General features: G+C 47.3%; 1 protein-coding gene across 2 annotated transcripts in view; it reads left to right on the forward strand.

Moving 5' to 3' along the window:
• LOC142489569 (uncharacterized) overlaps window positions 1-19,687 on the forward strand; it is a 51,667-nt gene that overhangs the window by 19,613 nt on the left and 12,367 nt on the right. For both annotated transcript variants that reach the window (XM_075590578.1, XM_075590586.1), the window contains exons 3-4: window positions 5,010-5,178; window positions 15,406-15,541. In XM_075590578.1, coding sequence (XP_075446693.1) covers window positions 5,010-5,178; window positions 15,406-15,541 — 305 coding nt within the window. The remainder of the gene's footprint in view (window positions 1-5,009; window positions 5,179-15,405; window positions 15,542-19,687) is intronic.

Raw genomic sequence — 19,687 nt, forward strand, 5'->3', positions numbered from 1 at the left:
CCCCTAACCCTGACCTTCACCCACCCCTACCCTTCACCCACCCCTACCCCTGCCCTTCACCCCCCTACCCCTGCCCTTCACCCCCCCCACGCCTGCCCTTTGACTGACGCACGCACACACCCTGACTGACGCACTCACACACCCTGACTGACGCACGCACACACCCTGACTGACGCACGCACACACCCTGACTGACGCACGCACACACCCTGACTGACGCACGCACAGACCCTGACTGACGCACGCACACACCCTGACTGACGCACACACCCTGACTGACGCACGCACACACACCCTGACTGGCGCACGCACACAAACCCTGACTGGCGCACGCACACAAACCCTGACTGGCGCACGCACACAAACCCTGACAGCCACACGTACACACACTGACAGCCGCACGCACACACCCTGACTGACGCACGCACACACCCTGACTGACGCACGCACACACCCTGACTGACGCACGCACACACACTGACGCACGCACACACTGACTGACTGACGCATGCACACATACACACACTGACTGATTGACGCACTGACTGACACACACACATACATACTGACGCACGCACACAACCCCTCACAGCCGCATGCACACAACCCCTCACAGCCACACGCACACATACACAGACTGACGCGCGCACACACACACACACACACACACACACACACACACACACACACACACACACACTGACTGCTGCACACACACCCACTGACTGCTGCACACACACACACTGACTGCTGCACACACACACACTGACTGCTGCACACACACACACACTGACACACACACACACACACACTGACACACACACACACACACACACACACACACTGACACACACACACACACTGACTGACGCACGCGCGCACACCCCCACACCCACGCGCACACACACACAGACTGACGCGCGCGCGCACACACACAATGAATGGTACACACACACACACACTGACACACACACACACACACATACACTGACACACACTGACACTGACACACACACACACACACTGACACACACACACACACACACACTGACACACACACACACACACTGACACACACACACACACACACACTGACACACACACACACACACTGACTGACACACACTGACTGACACACACACACACACACTGACTGACACACACACACTTACTGACGCGCGCGCGCGCACACCCCCACACCCACACACTGACTGAATGACTGACTGACTGCCGCACGCACACACTGACTGACTGAGGCACACACACACGCACACACTGACTGTGTGTGTGTGTGCGTCAGTCAGTCTGTGTGTGTGTTTGTGTTTCTGCGTCAGACTCACTGACGCGCGCGCACACACACTGACTGACTGACGCACACACAATGACTGACGCACACACACTGCATGAAGCTGTAAAGGAGGGAGGGGGGGAACTGGATTGATGTGAATGGGGGACAAACAGAGAGAGGGGGAGGGGTGAGGAGAGAGAGAGGAGCGGGAACATTACATCCCGGGCAACGCCGGGTCTCTCAGCTAGTATAAAATAAACGTAAAGAGAGGGTGCATACCATTCAATGATGGATACAAAAAAAGGAACAACAGGACAGTCACTCTTATACTCCCAGAAAGTGAATATATATATATCATTTACGTGAATCACTATCCGTATTTGAAGTGTGTGTGTATATAAATATATATATATATACATACAAATGAGCATACAGTAATATTTCCATTTGCTATTTGCCTTGCTATGGAGGGTTTTTGTCACTTTTTTACTCACATAACTTCACATATACATACATATATAATATATAATATATATAATATATATATATATATATATATATATATGCAGTGGAAGTGTATTGTGTGTATTTACCTACACACTCACTCCACATTTCAGTAACATACATATACATCTAAATAATATTCACATATACACGTTTGCTATAAATGGAATTATTACAATTTTACATTATATACACGTGCAATGAATGGAATAAACACTGTAATAAGTTTGAAATCGCCTATCCGAGCTGCTATGCATGGCTGATCCCTTTTCTCCAGCTTCCTTGAATGTACTACTGTATGAGGAAGATCATGTGACCAGATGCTAGTGCACGTTTAGAGAGAGGGAGGGCAGTGCTGACAAAGGGGTGTGCCTGGGTTTGTGACAGGCCATGAAGGGGCAGTGCCTTAGCAAATGCTTGTTAAAATAGAATACAAGAAAATTGGTCTTTCAAAGTTGTTTTTTTAAAAACAGAAAATGCTAAAAGTATTTTTTCTTACTACAGAACTGATTTATTAAAAAAAACACACATGCAGGATATAGACTGAACTGCAGCTTTAACCCTTTGGGCCTAAAACTAGAAATGTGTGAATATGCATCATCCCGACTCTTGCGTTCTGCTCAAGGATGTCTTCTCTCTACCCCCTTTGTATCTAAAGCCCTCTCCTGCCTTAAACCTTTCTCACTTTCTGCCCTGTACCTCTGGAATGCCCACCCCTTCAATACCCACACACTTGCTTAAAGAAGCATATGAGTAACACCGTGGCTAATACTAAACACGATACATAAAGCTTGGCACACTTACTAAAAGACAGGAGATGCTTGTGGACCCTATAACATAAACAGCGGAGCAAACACCTAAATGCACCCTCAGTGTTAAGCTATACTGTGGTAGGACAGGCAGGTAAGTGGGGATCCCTGCAAAGTCCCTGAGGCTAAATTGTGAGTGCTCCGATTAAACGCTAGTGCTTCCAGTCACCCTAATTACCCTACTCTTAGGGATAATCTGTGTAAGGACAGGTAGGTGGGTAGGTATCTCTATAGAATCCCTACCACTGGTGGAGGTATGCGCTGTATAGGTCTGTATAAACGCAGTTGTAAAAGCGTATTAGTATAGGTCAGAAATTAATGAGTCAACCTATGGTAAGGTACCCCAATGGAATTAGTTTGAGCGCTAGGGAAAAAAATACAGAGCGCCAGCATTGGAGAGCGAGTATACTTAGCTTCCTGGTTCGTGTTGTCCCAGTATGGACCTGGCGCTGACGGTAGTGACGTCAGCGTGTACCCGACGTATGTTTCGCTTAGGCGGTGAAGTCGCTTTCTCAAGGGTAAGTTCCTTCTCCTTTATTTATTTTGATTTACTTGGACTCTTGGATTACAAGATGACTTAGTTGTAGGTGTTCCTAGGTCCTGAAGGTCATAGAGAACCATAATGTTGATGGAGTATGTGATTTACCAATAAGCCTACCTTGGCTCCCCATGAGAGGGTCTAAATAGCCTTATTAGCACTTAGGATGTTGATGAAAACGTAATGAAAGGGCTTATTCTATGTCCACCTTAGTAGCCGATCTGGCAGTTTGGGGCATTTCTTGCAATGCATTGGAAAACAGGTTAAAAAAATATTTGCAGTAGGATAATGTAATGATTTCTCTTACATTACCCTATGATAGCAATGTATTGTATTTCCATATGGATTTTTGGCTTTAGTTAAGAAATTGTGATTCTGTTGTTTAGGGGTTGTTAGCTCCACTCCAGCACATTTTTATTAGATTTCCTTATTTTGGATGCCTCATATGCTGATGACACAAAATTGTGAAAGGTAGTAAAATCAGAGCAAGATATCATTTCTCTCCAGAAGGACTTGGATAGACCGGAAACTTGGGCAGGTAAATGGCAGATGAGGTTTAATACAGATAAATGTAAGGTTATGCATTTGGGAAACAAGAATAAACAAGCGACTTACAATACAAATTAAATGGGGATACATTGGGGGAATCCTTGATGGAGAAGGATTTAGGAGTGCTTGTAAACAGCAGGCTTAGCAATAGTGCCCAATGTCATGCAGTAGCTGCAAAGGCAAACAAGATCTTATCTTGCATTAAACGGGCAATGGACGGAAGGGAAGTAAACATAATTATGCCCCTCTATAAATTATTAGTAAGACCAGACCTTGAATATGGAGTACAGTTTGGGGCACCATTCCATAAAGATACATTATGGAACTAGAAAAAGTTTAGAGAAGAGCCATCACATTAATAAAGGGGATGAAAAATCTGACTTATGAGGAGGGGCTAGCTAATTTACATGTGTTTACATTAGAAAAGATGCGCCTAAAATGGGATATGATAACTATATATAAATATATTTGGGGAGAATACAAGTTGCTTTCAAAGAACTATTCATCCCAAGGGCAGTGCAAAAACATGGGGTCATCCCCTAAGTTTGGAGGAAAGGAGATTTCACCAGCAACAAAGGAAAGTGTTCTTTACAGTAAGGGCAGTTAAAATGTAGAATTCATTACCCATGGAAACTGTGATGGCAGATACAATAGATTTGTTCCAAAAAAGGTTGGACATCTTTTTAGAAAGGAAAACCAAATAAGTAAACATGGGAAGAATGTTGATCAAGATGTAATTGGATTTCCAATATTTGGAGTCAGGAAGGAATGTAATATCCCCTTATGAGACAGCATTGGATGATATGTTACTGGGGTTTTTTCTTTGCCTTCCTCTTGATCAAAATACTGTAAGTACGGATATAAGATAAGTATCTGTCGTCTAAATTTGGCATAGATTGAACTTGATGGACATATGTCCTATTTCAACCTCATCTACTATGTAACTATATGTAAGAAAACTGTTAACAGTGTCTTAAAATTTGATGCAGACAGAGAATTTCATACATCCCATTATAATATGTGTATCATGTAACATTTCCCTTTGATTAACCACCTCTGATTAAAGTCCCCCCATTCATAAGCTGCCATACTTGGATACCGACTGAGATACATCGATCTATCAGTTTAACACCACATCAAATACCCCCATATTCAGATCTGTTATAATTAGTTGCCCGCCTTTCTCACATGCAGTGATGGTAACAAATTGTGTTATTTTAAGAATTGCCAAAATGTACCGTATCCAGTGCTATAAAAAATAAGCATCCAGACAATGGTGTCCATAGGAGAATATCTGATTGGTCTATTTTATATTGCACAGATAGAAGAGTCTCAAGACCGGAAGGTTTCTAAGCTTCTCGGAGTTTTGAAAAATGCCGATCATTATGTTTTCACAACCTTTTGTGCTGTCCTTCACGAGACGGGCCATCGTTACCTCGCTCACACACTGCAGAAAGCAACAAGAAACAAGAGACACGTGTTGCCTGCTGGTAAGTTGACTAGCTAAGGTACTTAAACTCCTAACATAGGAAATCCAACAGAAACACAAGATTATTACAATTGTTTTCCATATAACAGACTTTAGAATGCATCAGGGATTCATGCCAAATTTTTGTCCCAAAAACGCTTGTGACTTCTCCATTTGCAAACCCCAAAGTTTGCTTAGTTTAAAATAAAAAATGAAAAAGATGACATGAATCTGAGGATGAGTTTTGGCATGTTTCACTTGAATTCCAAAATCCCTTCTGCCTTTCCACATGGACATATGAACGAATGTTCTCAAAGTTCAGATTTCAAACACTTGAAACTGCCCATTGTCACGAACGTCACGACTGTGAACGTGGGACCTGTGTATGTGACAAGGGTTAATACCTCCAGCTTTCCACCTGACTCACTTATCACCCTGCAGGGTCCCTAAAATGAATAATATCTCCCATCAATTCGTCAGAATGCACCTTAAGTCGCTGCCACTAAGGATAATTTTAAATTCTTACCTCTAGGCGTCATTGGTCCCGTTTCCTAGGAAAAAAATATGATTAACACAGATACAAACCTATTGTAGCAAAAGTTATCCGAAAATGCAGTAACTCTCTTCAAAACGTGCAAAGTTCAATTAGAACCCAAGACAATACTTATTATATTTTGGATGTAACATACAAAAGTAGTACAGAGCTTAGTTACAGAAAAAGAACATTTACAAGAACATACAATATAGTAAATGCAAAAAATAGAAAAAAAAGGGGGAGCCGTTTCGAGCTCTAGGACGGGCACTCAAATGTAAGAACAATGATGTCCAATAATACAATAGCGAGTATATATTTGGGTACAATCTTTAGAGGCATAAATACTTATTGATCCGTGATTTGCAAAGTGATATGCCAAATAAGTTGAGCAGCGGTCCCGCTGTCCAACCAATCATCTGCTGCTTTGTAATATAGTAAATGCAGACAGTTTCATAAAATAAACAGAATCAAAACAGTAAACCTAACATATGTAACTACATAACAATATCAGGTCCTTTAAAGAGGCTTGAATTTGGAAATAAGAGAATCCACTTGTTAATTGGCAAAAATAAACCCTCTATCTTGAATTCTAATTTGATATCCCAAAAGCATGGTTTTAATCCTAAACTCCTGCATTTGGGAACAGACTAAGCCCACTTTCTGGGACGTGTCCTTAACTACCTGTGACAGGGTAAATAAAAGCCACCAGTTATATGCCTTGAAAACCTATGTCTAGTCTGCAGTGCAGCACTGACTAGGTTAATTTCAGCTGGGAACCTCAGGACAATTAGTTGGATCCCAGCTGCCTAATCAAGGTGTGTTAAAACCCAGGTTGTAGACACATGGAGCTGGCTGTTGATGAGAGAGGAGTAAGCTGCTAAAGTGATTCCTGAAAACAAGGTCTGAGTAGCAAAGTAGTGAAACTGTGAACTGTCTGACCCCTGCATAGAAAAAGGGTAGCTGCATATATATAAACTGTCTGCTAAAGAGAATCTGTTTTGTTTGGTTTGCTGAAGAAAAAGCCATTTTCGTTTGTTGCTGAAAAAGAGCTACTTTTGTTTTGTGTGCTGTATATTTTTCAAAGCAAAATAAAACAGCCTTGTCAAGAAACCCACGTGTCTAGTTGCATGTACCCTGCAACATATGGTGTCAAGAAGTGAGATTTGATTTTTTTCAAAAGGCTCCTGCAGTTAAAGGGCCACACACACACAAGAATGGAAGAAATGTTGAAAGCGTTTCTGTGTGAGCAGGTCCGGCTGCAAGCGGAGAGAGATGAAAGACTACAGACAGCACAGGAAGAGCGGATTGCCAAGCTGCTGACCCAATTCCAAGGGTCTGCCGGTGCAGAACTGGCCAGCAGACCCCCGATACTCCTGAGGAAAATGGCTCCGAAAGAGGATCCAGAGGCTTTTTTACTAACATTTGAAAGAGTCGCCGAAGCTCAGGGCTGGGTTGCAGATCGCTGGGCAACTGCTTTGGCCCCGCTCCTCATAGTTGAAGCCCAGGCCTCATATCAGGGCCTCCCTACAGATCAGGCAATGGACTACCGCCAAGTAAAAGCCACCATACTGGATCGCTTAGGTCTGACCCCAGAGACCTACCGGCAGCAGTTCCGGAACATGAAGTACACCGCTAAGATGAGACCCCGGGTCCTCGCTCAGCGATTATTGGACTTGTATACGCGCTGGATACAACCCGAGGAGTGCACTAAGGAGGCAATTCTTGAGCAGGTGGTTTTGGAACAATTTCTACAAGTAATACCCCCTCCCGCACACTCGTGGGTAAAACGCCACGCTGCTGAAACCCTAGCTTTGGCGGTCCGAATCGTGGAGAACTTCCTTGGGGCTGAGCAGCAGGAGAGTGTCCTGGACCCGACTCCACCAGCACTTGCGGATGCCCAAAGAGGGAGGTCGGATCAATGGGGAACCTACGGCCCGTCACAGAACTGCCAAGTCCAAAGGAAGGAGCAGTCATTCCAGCAAAGACGGGGTCCAAATGCTGGTCCCCGCAGAGACCCTCATCTCCTTCCGGATGTCGGCTCGTCGCAAAGTGAGAGGAACTTCCGAGGATGTCGCCCACAGGACCGACCAGATGCCTGGTCTCCAGTAACCGGTCCAGCGGAGCGCTATCCACAGCCCCCTCCTGCGATAGAACCCTCTCCATGTTCTGCCTGCGGAGAACAAGGCCACCGGTATGTGGACTGTCCACTGATGGATTGTTCATTCAGCAGAACCGTCGCCTCGGCTTTTTCTAGGGAAAATTACAAGCCCTGGCTACTTCCAGCCCGGATTGGGGGAAAAAACGTCCAGGCCCTTGTAGATTCGGGCTCTGGGAAAACTCTGGTCCTCCAGGAACTGTTACCGCCCAACATGTGTTCTTTTGACTCCCCATGGAGCATAGAATGTATACACGGCGATGTAAAACCTTATCCGACGGCCAAAATCCGGCTACAGGTAAAAGGTCAGGAGGCTTACCTCGAAGTAGGAGTCGCTCCTTGGCTACCTGCCCCCGTTGTGCTCGGTCGGGACTGGCCTTTCTTTGCGGACCTAATGGCCTCAGTCTTTCACGAGGAACCTCCTTCTGTGGCTCAGGAGAACCCTGGCAAACTGTTCCCCTTCTCGGCAGACCTTTTTCCCAGTAGACACCGGGTTCAAAAGACCCGGAAGCAAAGACGCTTGGACAAACAGGACTGGTTGCAGAAATCTGGGTCTCAAGGTGACCATTCTAGTAGTCAGAGGTCACAAATGATGGCTGGGGATGGCCAAAGGGAGGGGGATATGGGCCCTGGAGATTTTCCAGACCTGTACCTCTCTGACTTTCGCCAGAAGCAAAGGGAAGACCCAGTCCTTGCGAGACAGTATGTAAGGTGGTGCAAATTGATGAACAGATTTTAGATGCACAGGGGATGATAGTATTCCCCCATTTTGAGCTATCAAAGGATATCCTATATAGGGTGAATAGGCAGACACAAACAGGGGAAGTCACCAGACAGATATTGGTTCCCAAGGCTTTTGTTAAATCTGTGTTCACTCCAGCCCATACTGTCCCTTGGGGTGGTCACCTGGGCAGGGATAAAACATTGGACCGTATTTCATCCCAATTCTATTGGCCAGGGATGCATAGTGATATTGCTAAGTTATGTGCGACATGTCCGGAGTGCCAGCTAACTAGTCCGAAGGGACAAAAAACAGCCCCTTTGGTTCCTCTACCCTTGGTGTCAGTTCCCTTTGAGAGGATTGGGGTAGACTTGGTAGGACCTCTAGAACCTTCTGCAAAAGGACACAGGTTTATTCTTGTAATAGTTGACTATGCAACAAGATATCCTGAGGTGTTCCCCCTGAGAACAGCAACGGCGAAGCAAGTAGCCAACAAGTTGTTGGAGCTGTTCTCACAGGTTGGACTTCCCCAGGTTATGTTGACAGACCAAGGTACAAATTTTATGGCTAAACTGATGCAGGATATCTTAAAATTACTAGAGGTCAAGTCTGTTCAGACATCGGTCTACCATCCACAGACTCACAGATTGGTGGAAAGATTTAACCGAACTCTAAAAGGGATGCTGAGGAAATTTGTAGATTCAGAGAAGAGAGCCTGGAATGAACTTCTCCCTTTTCTGCTGTTTGCAGTGCGGGAAGTTCCCCAGGCCTCCATGGGATTCTCTCCATTTGAACTGCTGTATAGCCGCCAAACCCGGGGTATCCTAGACCTCCTAAAGGAGTCCTGGGAGGAACAGTGGTCCCTTTCTAAGAATACCCTGCAATATGTATTGGACCTTAGGAAGCACCTAGATGTGGTCGGGCATTTTGCTAGGGAGAATCTTAGATCAGCCCAGGACAGTCAGAGGAGACATTACAATCAAAATGCTCGTATGAGAGTGTTTCACCCAGGAGATCAGGTGATGTTGTTGTTACCTAGTTGTGAGAGCAAACTCCTAGCCAAATGGCAGGGCCCATTCGAAGTACTCCGCCGCACGGGTGATGTGGATTACGAGATCGCTCAACCAGGGTCCAGGAAGGGTAAACAAATTTACTATGTGAACTTGCTGAAACCCTGGAAGATATTCTCTATTCATCCACCCGGTGGAGCAGGAAACAGACTTGGGTCCTCAGCCCCCACGGGAAAACATCATGGGTGACGATAAAATCCCAATGGGTAGACAGTTGTCTTCTGAACAAAAAGGGGACTTGTTAGAAATAATTACACAATTCCATGATGTTTTTTCTGATTTGCCAGGGAAAACTAATTTAATTACACATGTAATCGAGACAGCACCTGGGGTAAAAGTACGTTCCCGTCCTTATAGGTTGCCTGAAAGTCGTAGGGCCCTGGTAGAGAAGGAGGTACAAGAAATGTTACACTTAGGAGTGATTGAGGAATCATGCAGTGAGTGGTGTAGTTATAGTTATAGTTATATACTAGTTATATACTAGTTATGGTCCCTAAACCGGATGGGAAGGTAAGATTTTGTGTGGACCTCCGAAAGGTCAATGCGGTATCCAAGTTTGACGCATATCCAATGCCAAGGGTGGACGAGTTAATTGACGCCCTTGGTAATGCGGAATATATATCCACGCTGGACTTAACAAAAGGAAACTGGCAAATACCTTTAGAGGAAAAGTCCAAATGCAAAACAGACTTTGCCACTCCCATGGGTTTATACCAGTTTGTGACAATGCCATTTGGACTGCATGGAGCCCCAGCCACATTTCAGAGACTCATGGATAAAGTGCTGAGACCCCATAGGGCTTATGCCGCAGCCTACCTAGATGACATTGTCATTTATAGTAAACACTGGTGGGCCCATCTAAATAGGCTGAAAGCGGTCCTCAAATCTCTAAGAGAGGCAGGGCTCACAGCCAACCCTAAGAAATGTGCCTTAGGTAAGGCGGAAACCAAATACTTAGGGTATGCAGTGGGAGGTGGAAAGTAAGGCCATTAGCCAACAAGGTAGCTGCCCTGAAAGACGTTCCGACCCCCCAAACAAAAACACAGGTACGCTCTCTGCTGGGTTTAGCAGGGTACTATCGGCGGTTCATCCCCAACTACTCGGAAGTTGCGGCCCCATTAACGGACCTCACAAAAAAGTGTGCCCCTACACAAGTGGTATGGTCAAGGGAGAGTAAAAGAGCCTTTGAGGACATAAAAAGGTGTCTATCAGAGGGTCCGGTCCTTAGAAGCCTAGACTTCAACAGGCCTTTTGTAGTGCAAACCGATGCATCAGAGATAGGGCTAGGGGCAGTGTTGTCACAACAGTTTGAGGGAGTGGAACATCCGATCCTTTTTCTGAGTAGGAAATTGTTCCCGAGGGAAAAAAACTACTCAGTGATTGAGAAGGAGTGCCTTGCAGTAAAGTGGGCAATCGAGGCTTTGAGGCATTACCTGTCAGGAGTCCATTTTACTCTGGTGACGGACCATGCTCCATTGAAGTGGTTAGTATGAAGGACTCCAATGCTAGATTGACCAGGTGGTATATGGCCCTCCAACCCTTCTCATTTGAGATTCAGCACAGGCCTGGAAAAGAAAATGCAAATGCTGACTTCTTTTCTAGAGAAGGGGTGGATGGTCGGGCTTCAGCCGTGCGTGGCCCCAGCCACACACTAACAGGGGAGGAATGTGACAGGGTGAATGAACGTCCCCAGCCATATACCTGGCAAACCTATGTTTAGGCTTGCAGTGCAGCAGTGACGAGGTTAAGTTTCAGTTGAGAAGGGCTGCTTAATTAGTCTGACCCCAGCTGCATAATCAAGGTGTTTTAAAACCCCCAGGCTGTACACACATGCAAGCTAGCTGGTCAGGAGACAGGACTGAAATACTGAAGAGATTACTGCTATAAGGTCTGTTTTTCAAAGTACATATTTGATGAATTGTCTGTGTCCTGCATGGTGAAGAGAAGCTGCCTTGTTTTCTATGCTGAAGAGAAGCTATTTTGTTTTTGCCTGCTGTATATTTTTAAGGCTCAATAAAGAAGAGAACCCGCATGTGTGGTTGCATGTACCCTGCAACAGGTATAGTGAAGTAAATAGTGGCTGACTGATTAGCCCATATGCTAGCACATAAATTTGCACACTAACAGTGTTTGTAAACATTCTTTGCAACATTTGTATCTACTCAGTAATACATTTTCCTCCGGGCTACGGGTTTAGCCCGTTAATCTCCGGGTAGCGGCGGTGTGCTGCGGGGGCGGGTGGCGGCGTGCTGTGGTGGCCAAGTCTCCGCCGTTCTCCGGTATTCTTCTGCAATTCCTCCTCCAACTGCAGTGAACATGGCTGCGCGGCGTCATATAACACTGCGTTGCCATGGCAATTGGATGCTACGTGACGTCATGATGCTACGCGGCATCACATTTCTTGGCAACGTGAGGGCGTGTAGTGTCATGACGTCACGTAGCGTCCAATTGCCATGGTAACGCGGCATCATATGACGCTTGCAGCCATGTTCACTACAGTTGGAGGTGGGAGTTGCAGCAGGATGTTGGGAGATGCCGCCGCCGCCACCGCAGCATGCCGCCAAGCAAGGGGGGAAAAAAATTGCCCTCTGGGTTGGCCAACAGTCACCCCAGGCTCCCCAGGAGCAGAGGCTCAGGCCTTCTGTAAGTTAAACAGTAGCACTAGTACCATAAATACCTCTATTTCCCATAGGGAAAGGGTGTTACATTTGGAGGCGCTGCTTAGATTCATACCTGGGGTGCCCGATCTAAAGTAAAGAACCAAACTAAGTAAGAGATCATGTTCCTACCGTCCAGACAGAGGGGGTCCGTGAATGGGCTCTGGAATGTCAGATACCTTTCCGCCACATGGTCGCCGTTGGGCATGACCCATTGGCAGCCTCCTTATATGATGTGTGCCTAGCATTGAGTCAGTTCCCGGGGTTAGCTGATGCCTGCCTCTTAGACCTAGAATGGGACCTGCACTTCTATGGAGCATGGTCTTGGTTAACTGCAACTGTGACTTACAGGAGAAAGATGGCCCACAGGTCCTGCATTTTCCTGAGCCCCGCCCAGCGGATGTCACCTCATATACCCTGAACTGACCATAAAAATGGAGGACTCTAATTGTGGCCCTACCCTGGTGGAGCCCCCGGGCGGTTGTGTCTTTACCATCCCCAAGAAGCTCAAGTAGGAGCGAGGCCATTGCCGCATCCGGTGGCGGCCGACAGTCTGGTTGGAGCAGCCACAGTTCCTGCAGCTCGGATGGAGATCAGGTACTCACTGAAGCAATACAGCAGCTGGCAGGGAACCTAAGCCATTCGTCCTGGCCCATCACTATAGTAAGTGAAAAGCCTTTTCTGGGGTGTCGCCAATGCCCGCGAGGGAAGAATTGTTTGAGGAGTGGAAGGACCATACCTTACAAGTGCTATAAAATTGGTTCTGCTCCGAAGCTGTCAAGAGGCAGCGGATAGTGGAATGCCTAAAGCCCCCGGCTTCACCGATGGTAAGAATGCATCGGGAGCAGAATGCGGACATTACGGCGCAGATGTTAGTTGACTTCTTAACTCAGGCTTATGGCCTGGAGGAAGACGAAAGTGAACTTTGGTCTAAATTCTACAGCCTTTGACAGAAAGAAGGGGAAGAACTGTCTGCCTTCATCCACCGTATACAGTTAGCACTATGGGCTCTACGCTCCCACAAATTTATTTCAGCCTCTGATGTACGTGAATTTCGCCGCAAACAGTTCTTGAGGGGATCACACCCATCATATAGCCCTCCTGATCTGATGTGTTCTCCTACAAGGGAGTCCTCCTACGTTTAAGGGGCTATTGAGCCAGGTGAAAGGGCATGAGGCTCATGCACGGCTACACCCTCCCAAGAAGCCTAAGGATTCTCGCAAAGGAGAGAATAAGGGGACCCCGTCCCAGAAGCCTAACGAGACGGAGGGTTCCGAAGATAGCCACCCTCAAGAGACCCCTGTCTCCAGCCCCCAGGGTGCCCCAGAACCCGGCCCCTACATCCATTTCCGGCGCGACCCTGGGTACGCGTTGTTATACCTGCAATAAGGAAGGTCACCTGGCAAGAGACTGCAAGCAGTCGGCAACACCCACCCCTTCGGCCCGGACGTTCGTCACGCACCCGGTGGAGCGGCCGGCCACCTCTACAAAAAGCAATCCTTTGGCTAGCCCCGAAAAGGAAGATTCACAGGAGGCCTATTGCCGAGTAGGTCCTACGGCTATAGCACAGGTACTTATTGAGGCAATCTACGCCTCTACTCTGCTGGATACCGGTTCGCAAGTAACGATCGTTTAGTGGTCCTTCTTTGATCTTCACCTCCAGCATCTGCCTCTGCAGTTGGTGGAGAAAATGGTATTATGGGCCTCAGTAGTCAAGACTACCCCATAGACCACCTTATTCTTTCCTCCATCATGCCCTGCTCCTCTTTGCACTCTCTCCTCCCCTCTCTTTATTGAAGTGAAATCAACGTTTCGGTCCCCAACTTGGACCTTTGTCAAAATGCTAGTGGGTCACATAAACATCCCTTATATACCTATTACCGTGAGAAAACACCTGTGCAATCATAGTCATCACGTAATGACTCTTGCTGACGTCATTACATTTTCTATGCAAACAAATAGTAACCTAGTGATCACACCTAATTCCTGACTGGCCAACCAAAGACCAGCAAGGGGAAAAAATACAACAGATGAAGAGATCATTAAGTTCATCGTGTAGTAACCGGATCCTCTAAAGTGCAATATTAAAGCCACCACATGAACATAGTGAAAATTACCATATACCGTATACACACAAATACGAACACGGACTGCAAGAACGGCAAAAAGTGATAGATACACAGTAATAAAAAACCTTATTACAAAATACGCTATATAGGATTCATAATAGCGGAGACTGAAAAATAGAAATGTGTCCTAACAAAAGCTGTATGGTATATTGCATTTTATGTGTTATTGTACACCAAGGTTTTCCAGCGTAAATGAACATATCTTAAATTATGGAATAATAACTAAAATGATAAATAAGTTAAATAGCTGAGTACTTTCACTTTGTTGCTTCTTCTATATTTATTTCTAAGTGAGACATTACTTTAAAGCTGCAGTTCAAGCTGCCGTTTTAAATTTCTTTTTTTCCACCATTCAATATGTGCATCAATACGATCTGCACACTGACAAGTGATTAACTAAGCTGCAGATCGATCCGTTCTCCTGCAATTGATCGCTTTGCTCAGGGTTATTTAATTCAGTTATTGCTGCAAAACATTACCCACGATGCAAAGTTCTGTGAGGAAGATCATGTGAACAGGCAGTTACTAGATACAATTGGTGCGCTGCTAGAGAGAAGGAAGTGCTCATGAGCCAGGGACTGTCTCAGAAGAGGAAGGGGTGTGACTTTGTAAATGGTTTCTATAGAAACAAAAATGCTTGTTACATTAGAATATGTTAAAAATGTCTAAACATTGTTTTAAAAAAAATGCTACAAGTATTTTCTCATAGTACAGAACTGATTTTTTTTTTAAACACATACATGCAGGATATTGCTTGAACTTCAGATTTACAATCTGTTACTTACTAGCTGTACTATCATTAATTGTCAAAATTGACAACGTTGTGTGCATATTTCTGTCCTTTACTTTTTTACAGTCTGCAAGCTATAACTTCTAGAGCTACCTGAAAAAAGCTGTGCAGTACATGAGTAAGCACCGACAGCTTTACTGGTACATAATGTGGACGTGGGGATTTCTTACATTGTTTTTCTTTGTTCTTTAGCGCCATTAATATCACAACCGAAGACGGTTCTAAAAGAAATTATTTCACGGCATCGTGACAACGACAGGACCATAAAGGAAGAAAATCTACAAATGAGAAGAAAAATTCATGACATGAGGAGAACATATTTGATAAAGTATGTAGCAATGCAGATTCGCCATCTATTTTTCTGTTGGTATAAAGTTATAATAAAGCGCAGCTTGCATATAAAATGTGGGGGGGGATGCATAGCTTTACTAGAGGTGCTGTACAAAATGAAGCATAGGTTAGTATAGCCATGCATAATAATGGTATATTACTTTCTCTCTGTTGGCAGTAAGTCCTGGTAAGTACAGGTATGCCAGCAGTAGTTATGGAGGTTTTCCCTCACACCATGGTGAGGTGCCCTATGTATGGAGGGGAGTGGCTGTATGCTCTGAGTCCCTGGATAGTGACATCAGGGATGCGCCTGCCTCCTGAAGTATATAAGGCACAACACAGTTAGTGATAGTGTGTTCCAGCAGCTGTGGGAAGTTGTTGGGAAGTTGTATTGCCTGCATAAGGGATTGTAGGAACACTTTGTGACCCTAGTGAAGTAACTAGCGGTCCAGGTTGACCAATCAGCCTGTCTAAACCACTCTGTGTCCAGGGACCTGGCACAGGGAGGATCTCCCTAGGAGAAGAGGGAATTCCACTTCAATTTGGGAGGGCGTACCTGGCAAAGGGACAGCACGGAGAAATGTGCGGCTAGAGCCGGCAGCTGCATGGGGCAGTCTGCTAGATCCCAATCTGCAATAAAGATGACCTTGTTAACGATACCCCCACTGTGTGAGTGTGAAATAACTCAGCAGTGGATGGCACCACCAAGAAGGAGTTCCTCACCAGGACCATCTCCCTGCGGAAGCACAGATCCTGATGAGGTGGAGGCGCTGCACATGATGTAAGTTGAACTCGCACCCACTACCTCAGCTACCTGTCCTGCTGGAAATCCCCTAATAACATCAAGCAGGAGACTCAGGAGTCCTGTTGCCTGCAGGTGCACCACCAAACATAAACACGTAATGGGGGTTGGTTGTTAGAGTACCCGGGCCAATGTGAGATTGGGGGGGGGGAAACCCGTTACAATTGGAGGCGCTGCTGAGATATATATCTGTCAACAGGACAGGCTTTTGCTAGGCACACGCTAGGAAACAGGGAAAGTGTATGCTGCCACTTTGTGCTGCGTTGGGATGGAACCGCAGGGATAACCTGGGAACCTGAGAGGAGTTAGTGGGTCTGGAGAGGGGCTATAGCTGTCCGAGTCACCTTGAGGTCGCGCTAGGGGTAGGACGCCTGAAGGGATAGCCTGTTAACTAGGTCAGGACTCCTGGAGGTCTGCACTAGGCTGACCAAGAGAGGTAGACGCCCAAGTACTGCATGGAAGCCCCAGAGTACTCTAGCCATTCCAGATCACTTACCGAAGAGAGCACAGACTGGGAGGAAGGAGATACAGTAGACACTGAGAGAGTGAGCCTAGCCTGAGGTAGCGCAAACACGAGTTAGATCTACGTTAGGTACATAGGTGGTGTACAAGGCATGTTTTATTGTACTGATGTGGTAGCTGCCCCGCAGAGCGGAGCTCCATGTACAATAATCCCGTATACAGTGATCGAGAAACGACCGTCAGAATGGAGGATCTGCAAAGAGCAGAAGGTCCAGGATGCCGGGATGAGGAAGAAGAACAAGCTACAGGAGAGACTCTTGTGTGTTTGTTATGGAAAGGCGTGAAAGCCGTGGCTGCGCCGTGTTTGTCATGCCTATGTTCTCGGGAGGATACCCCCGAGACTAGTGAGGACGACAGCCTTGCGAGATGGGAGGAACGAAATGGACTTTGTTATACACCAATAAACAGACAGCCAGACGCTACCTCAAATATGAAGAAGGACAGTACTTACCAAAATGGCGGTTCCCGCGTTTCCGGGACACCGCGTGGGCCAGCTGCAGAAAGTCTTGCAACCTTGCAGTTTGTTAATTGTTGGCCAGGATTGGCGGCAACGAGGAAACTCCACCCAGTTGGGGAGTTTGGCGCGAAAGCTGGAGCCGCGCCCTCATGGACTATGACTCACTCCGCCCCAGTGCTGGGTCAGCCTACAAAGCGGCGAGACATCCCCCTAGTTTCAACCAGGGGGAGTGGTCTGCAGTTCCACCGGATGCCGATGGAGGAAGTGGGGGGAAGGCTTGCTCAACCATCCCCTGCACTTCAGTTGCGAAGAGCCATTGATCAATACAGACCGCTAGGATGAGTGCTTCCGTTGGTGACCATGGCTGAGCAAACGGAGAAAGTGAAACAAAGTCCCTTGATATCTACCCACCCCTACTCGGCTCCAGGAGGCTTCCTGATTATCCGCGTAGAGGGTGTAGAGACAGTGGTCTGTCTCTGCCTGCAGTGCAGACTGCCGGGCGGAGCGGTGGGCAGCGAGGCTTGATGCCCTCATTGTGGACTGCAATATATGTGGCCTATGACAACGTTTGTGCCGGTACAAGCCGTGGGGATGAGAGATCCTACCCCGATGTCGGCAGCGGAGCTTCCGGATGCACTATGGAGTGCGAGTACAGGTCCCGCGGAGCCGGAATCAAGCCGAGCTCTTAAGGCCGAGAAAACCAGCCATCGAAGAGGTGACCAGAAAGGAGCCCATCGACGGTCCCCTACTGGAATACCCCGCCCAAACTGTAAATTAGAGTCCTCGGACGAGGAGTGTGCCAGGCTGGCAGAGGAACAGGACTTGTTGGCGGAGTACCATACCAGTGGTATTCCGTGGCGAGATGTTATCCCTCGTGGTGTGGAGACACGGAGTCGAGTATCTCCAGTACCGCACCAACCCGAGCGCCGGAGTCCCACTGCCGTGGTGACCAGCGGGTCGGAAGGAGGTCGATCCACCCCGACCCTGCGGAGCAGTAGGTTAACTCCGTGCTCACCGCAGATTCCGGGGGTGGAGGTGAACGAAGAGCGGATCCAGGGTCAGGCTGGACCGCGCAGCAGAAGGGCGTTGCCGGATGTCCTCGTGGAGGAAGAGGTCTCGATTGGGGACCCAACCCAAGATGGCGTCGCAGCACATGCGTGTCCAGAGGCAGTTCCGGACAACCTGAGCTGTGTCGAGTGGGAGGCGATCGCGCCTCTACGGTCGAGCAGTGGGAGTCGATCCCCTACGGACAGACGGAGTGGGCGCTCGAACCGGAGAGCGAGAGGCTCAGCTGCCGAAGGAAAGAACGGACTTTGTGGCGGACGTGAGTCAGGTATTACGGAGGAGCAGGCCGTGACCCTGCCGGTACCTACCGTCCGGCCCCGTCCCCCAACCCCGTCCATCCCCAAAGTTAGCCCCAAGGCCCTAGTTCAATCCCCTGTCCCTGTCACCGGTTCCTTCGGGTCTACCTCTAGCCTGGGGATGTCAGGGGATTCCCGGGGTCCTACCGAAGAAAGGACTGGAAGCCTGGACTGGGGAACTTCGGATGATGGGTCGGAGGGTGGAGGGAGGATTTCCCGACGAGGGTCGGTACCTAGTGATAGCACTAGTATGCTAAGTATCACAGGTGGACACTGGTCACAGCGTCGGGGAAAGGTTACGCCATTTGAGGGTACTTCAGGGGTATCCTTGGGCAGGCCTGAGGAGGAAGAGCCACTAGAACCCAACTCAGAGGAGGTACGGGAAACTAGGTGGTGGGCACCATTATATGAGGGTTATGTCGCCTGGATAGACTGCACCCGTTTCATTCTAGAAAGGGATGGGATGGTTGATCATTGGTGGGCCCCTGGGGATTTCGACGATGAGGCCTATCTCAAGGAGCTACGAGTAAGGTAGGATCAAATCCAAGGAGGTCTTATTACCCCAAAGGGATCTGGAGGGTTAGATGATCCAGTGGAGTTAGATGAGCCCCTGTCATGGGTGTTACCAGGAAAGGCTGGGCAAACTAAATTAACCCGGGCCTGTCGAGCTGAACGGGCTATTACAGCCAAATATAAAAGGTCTCATGGGCTTGAATACCCATATGTCCCCGAACCTCTGATGAGGGAAATAGAGGACAATCGAGAGAGGTGGCTTCGTAATGATATAGAATATTATATCGTTAATAAGGGGGGAGCCATTAAGGGAGTTCAGGCTGAGCAGAGGGTTTCCCAACTGATGAGGGTTTGGAAAATCGGGCGCAGCATTTATATGCACAAGGTGGTGTATTGTAATGAGCGAGGCTTGCCCCGAGAGTATAGCGTGACAGTCACCGATGCAGCGGGGCGGGAGGTGAAGAAACCAGACCCTCGACACTACTATTA

Source organism: Ascaphus truei, chromosome 1 (assembly GCF_040206685.1).
Source record: "Ascaphus truei isolate aAscTru1 chromosome 1, aAscTru1.hap1, whole genome shotgun sequence".
Lineage (NCBI taxonomy): Eukaryota > Metazoa > Chordata > Amphibia > Anura > Ascaphidae > Ascaphus > Ascaphus truei.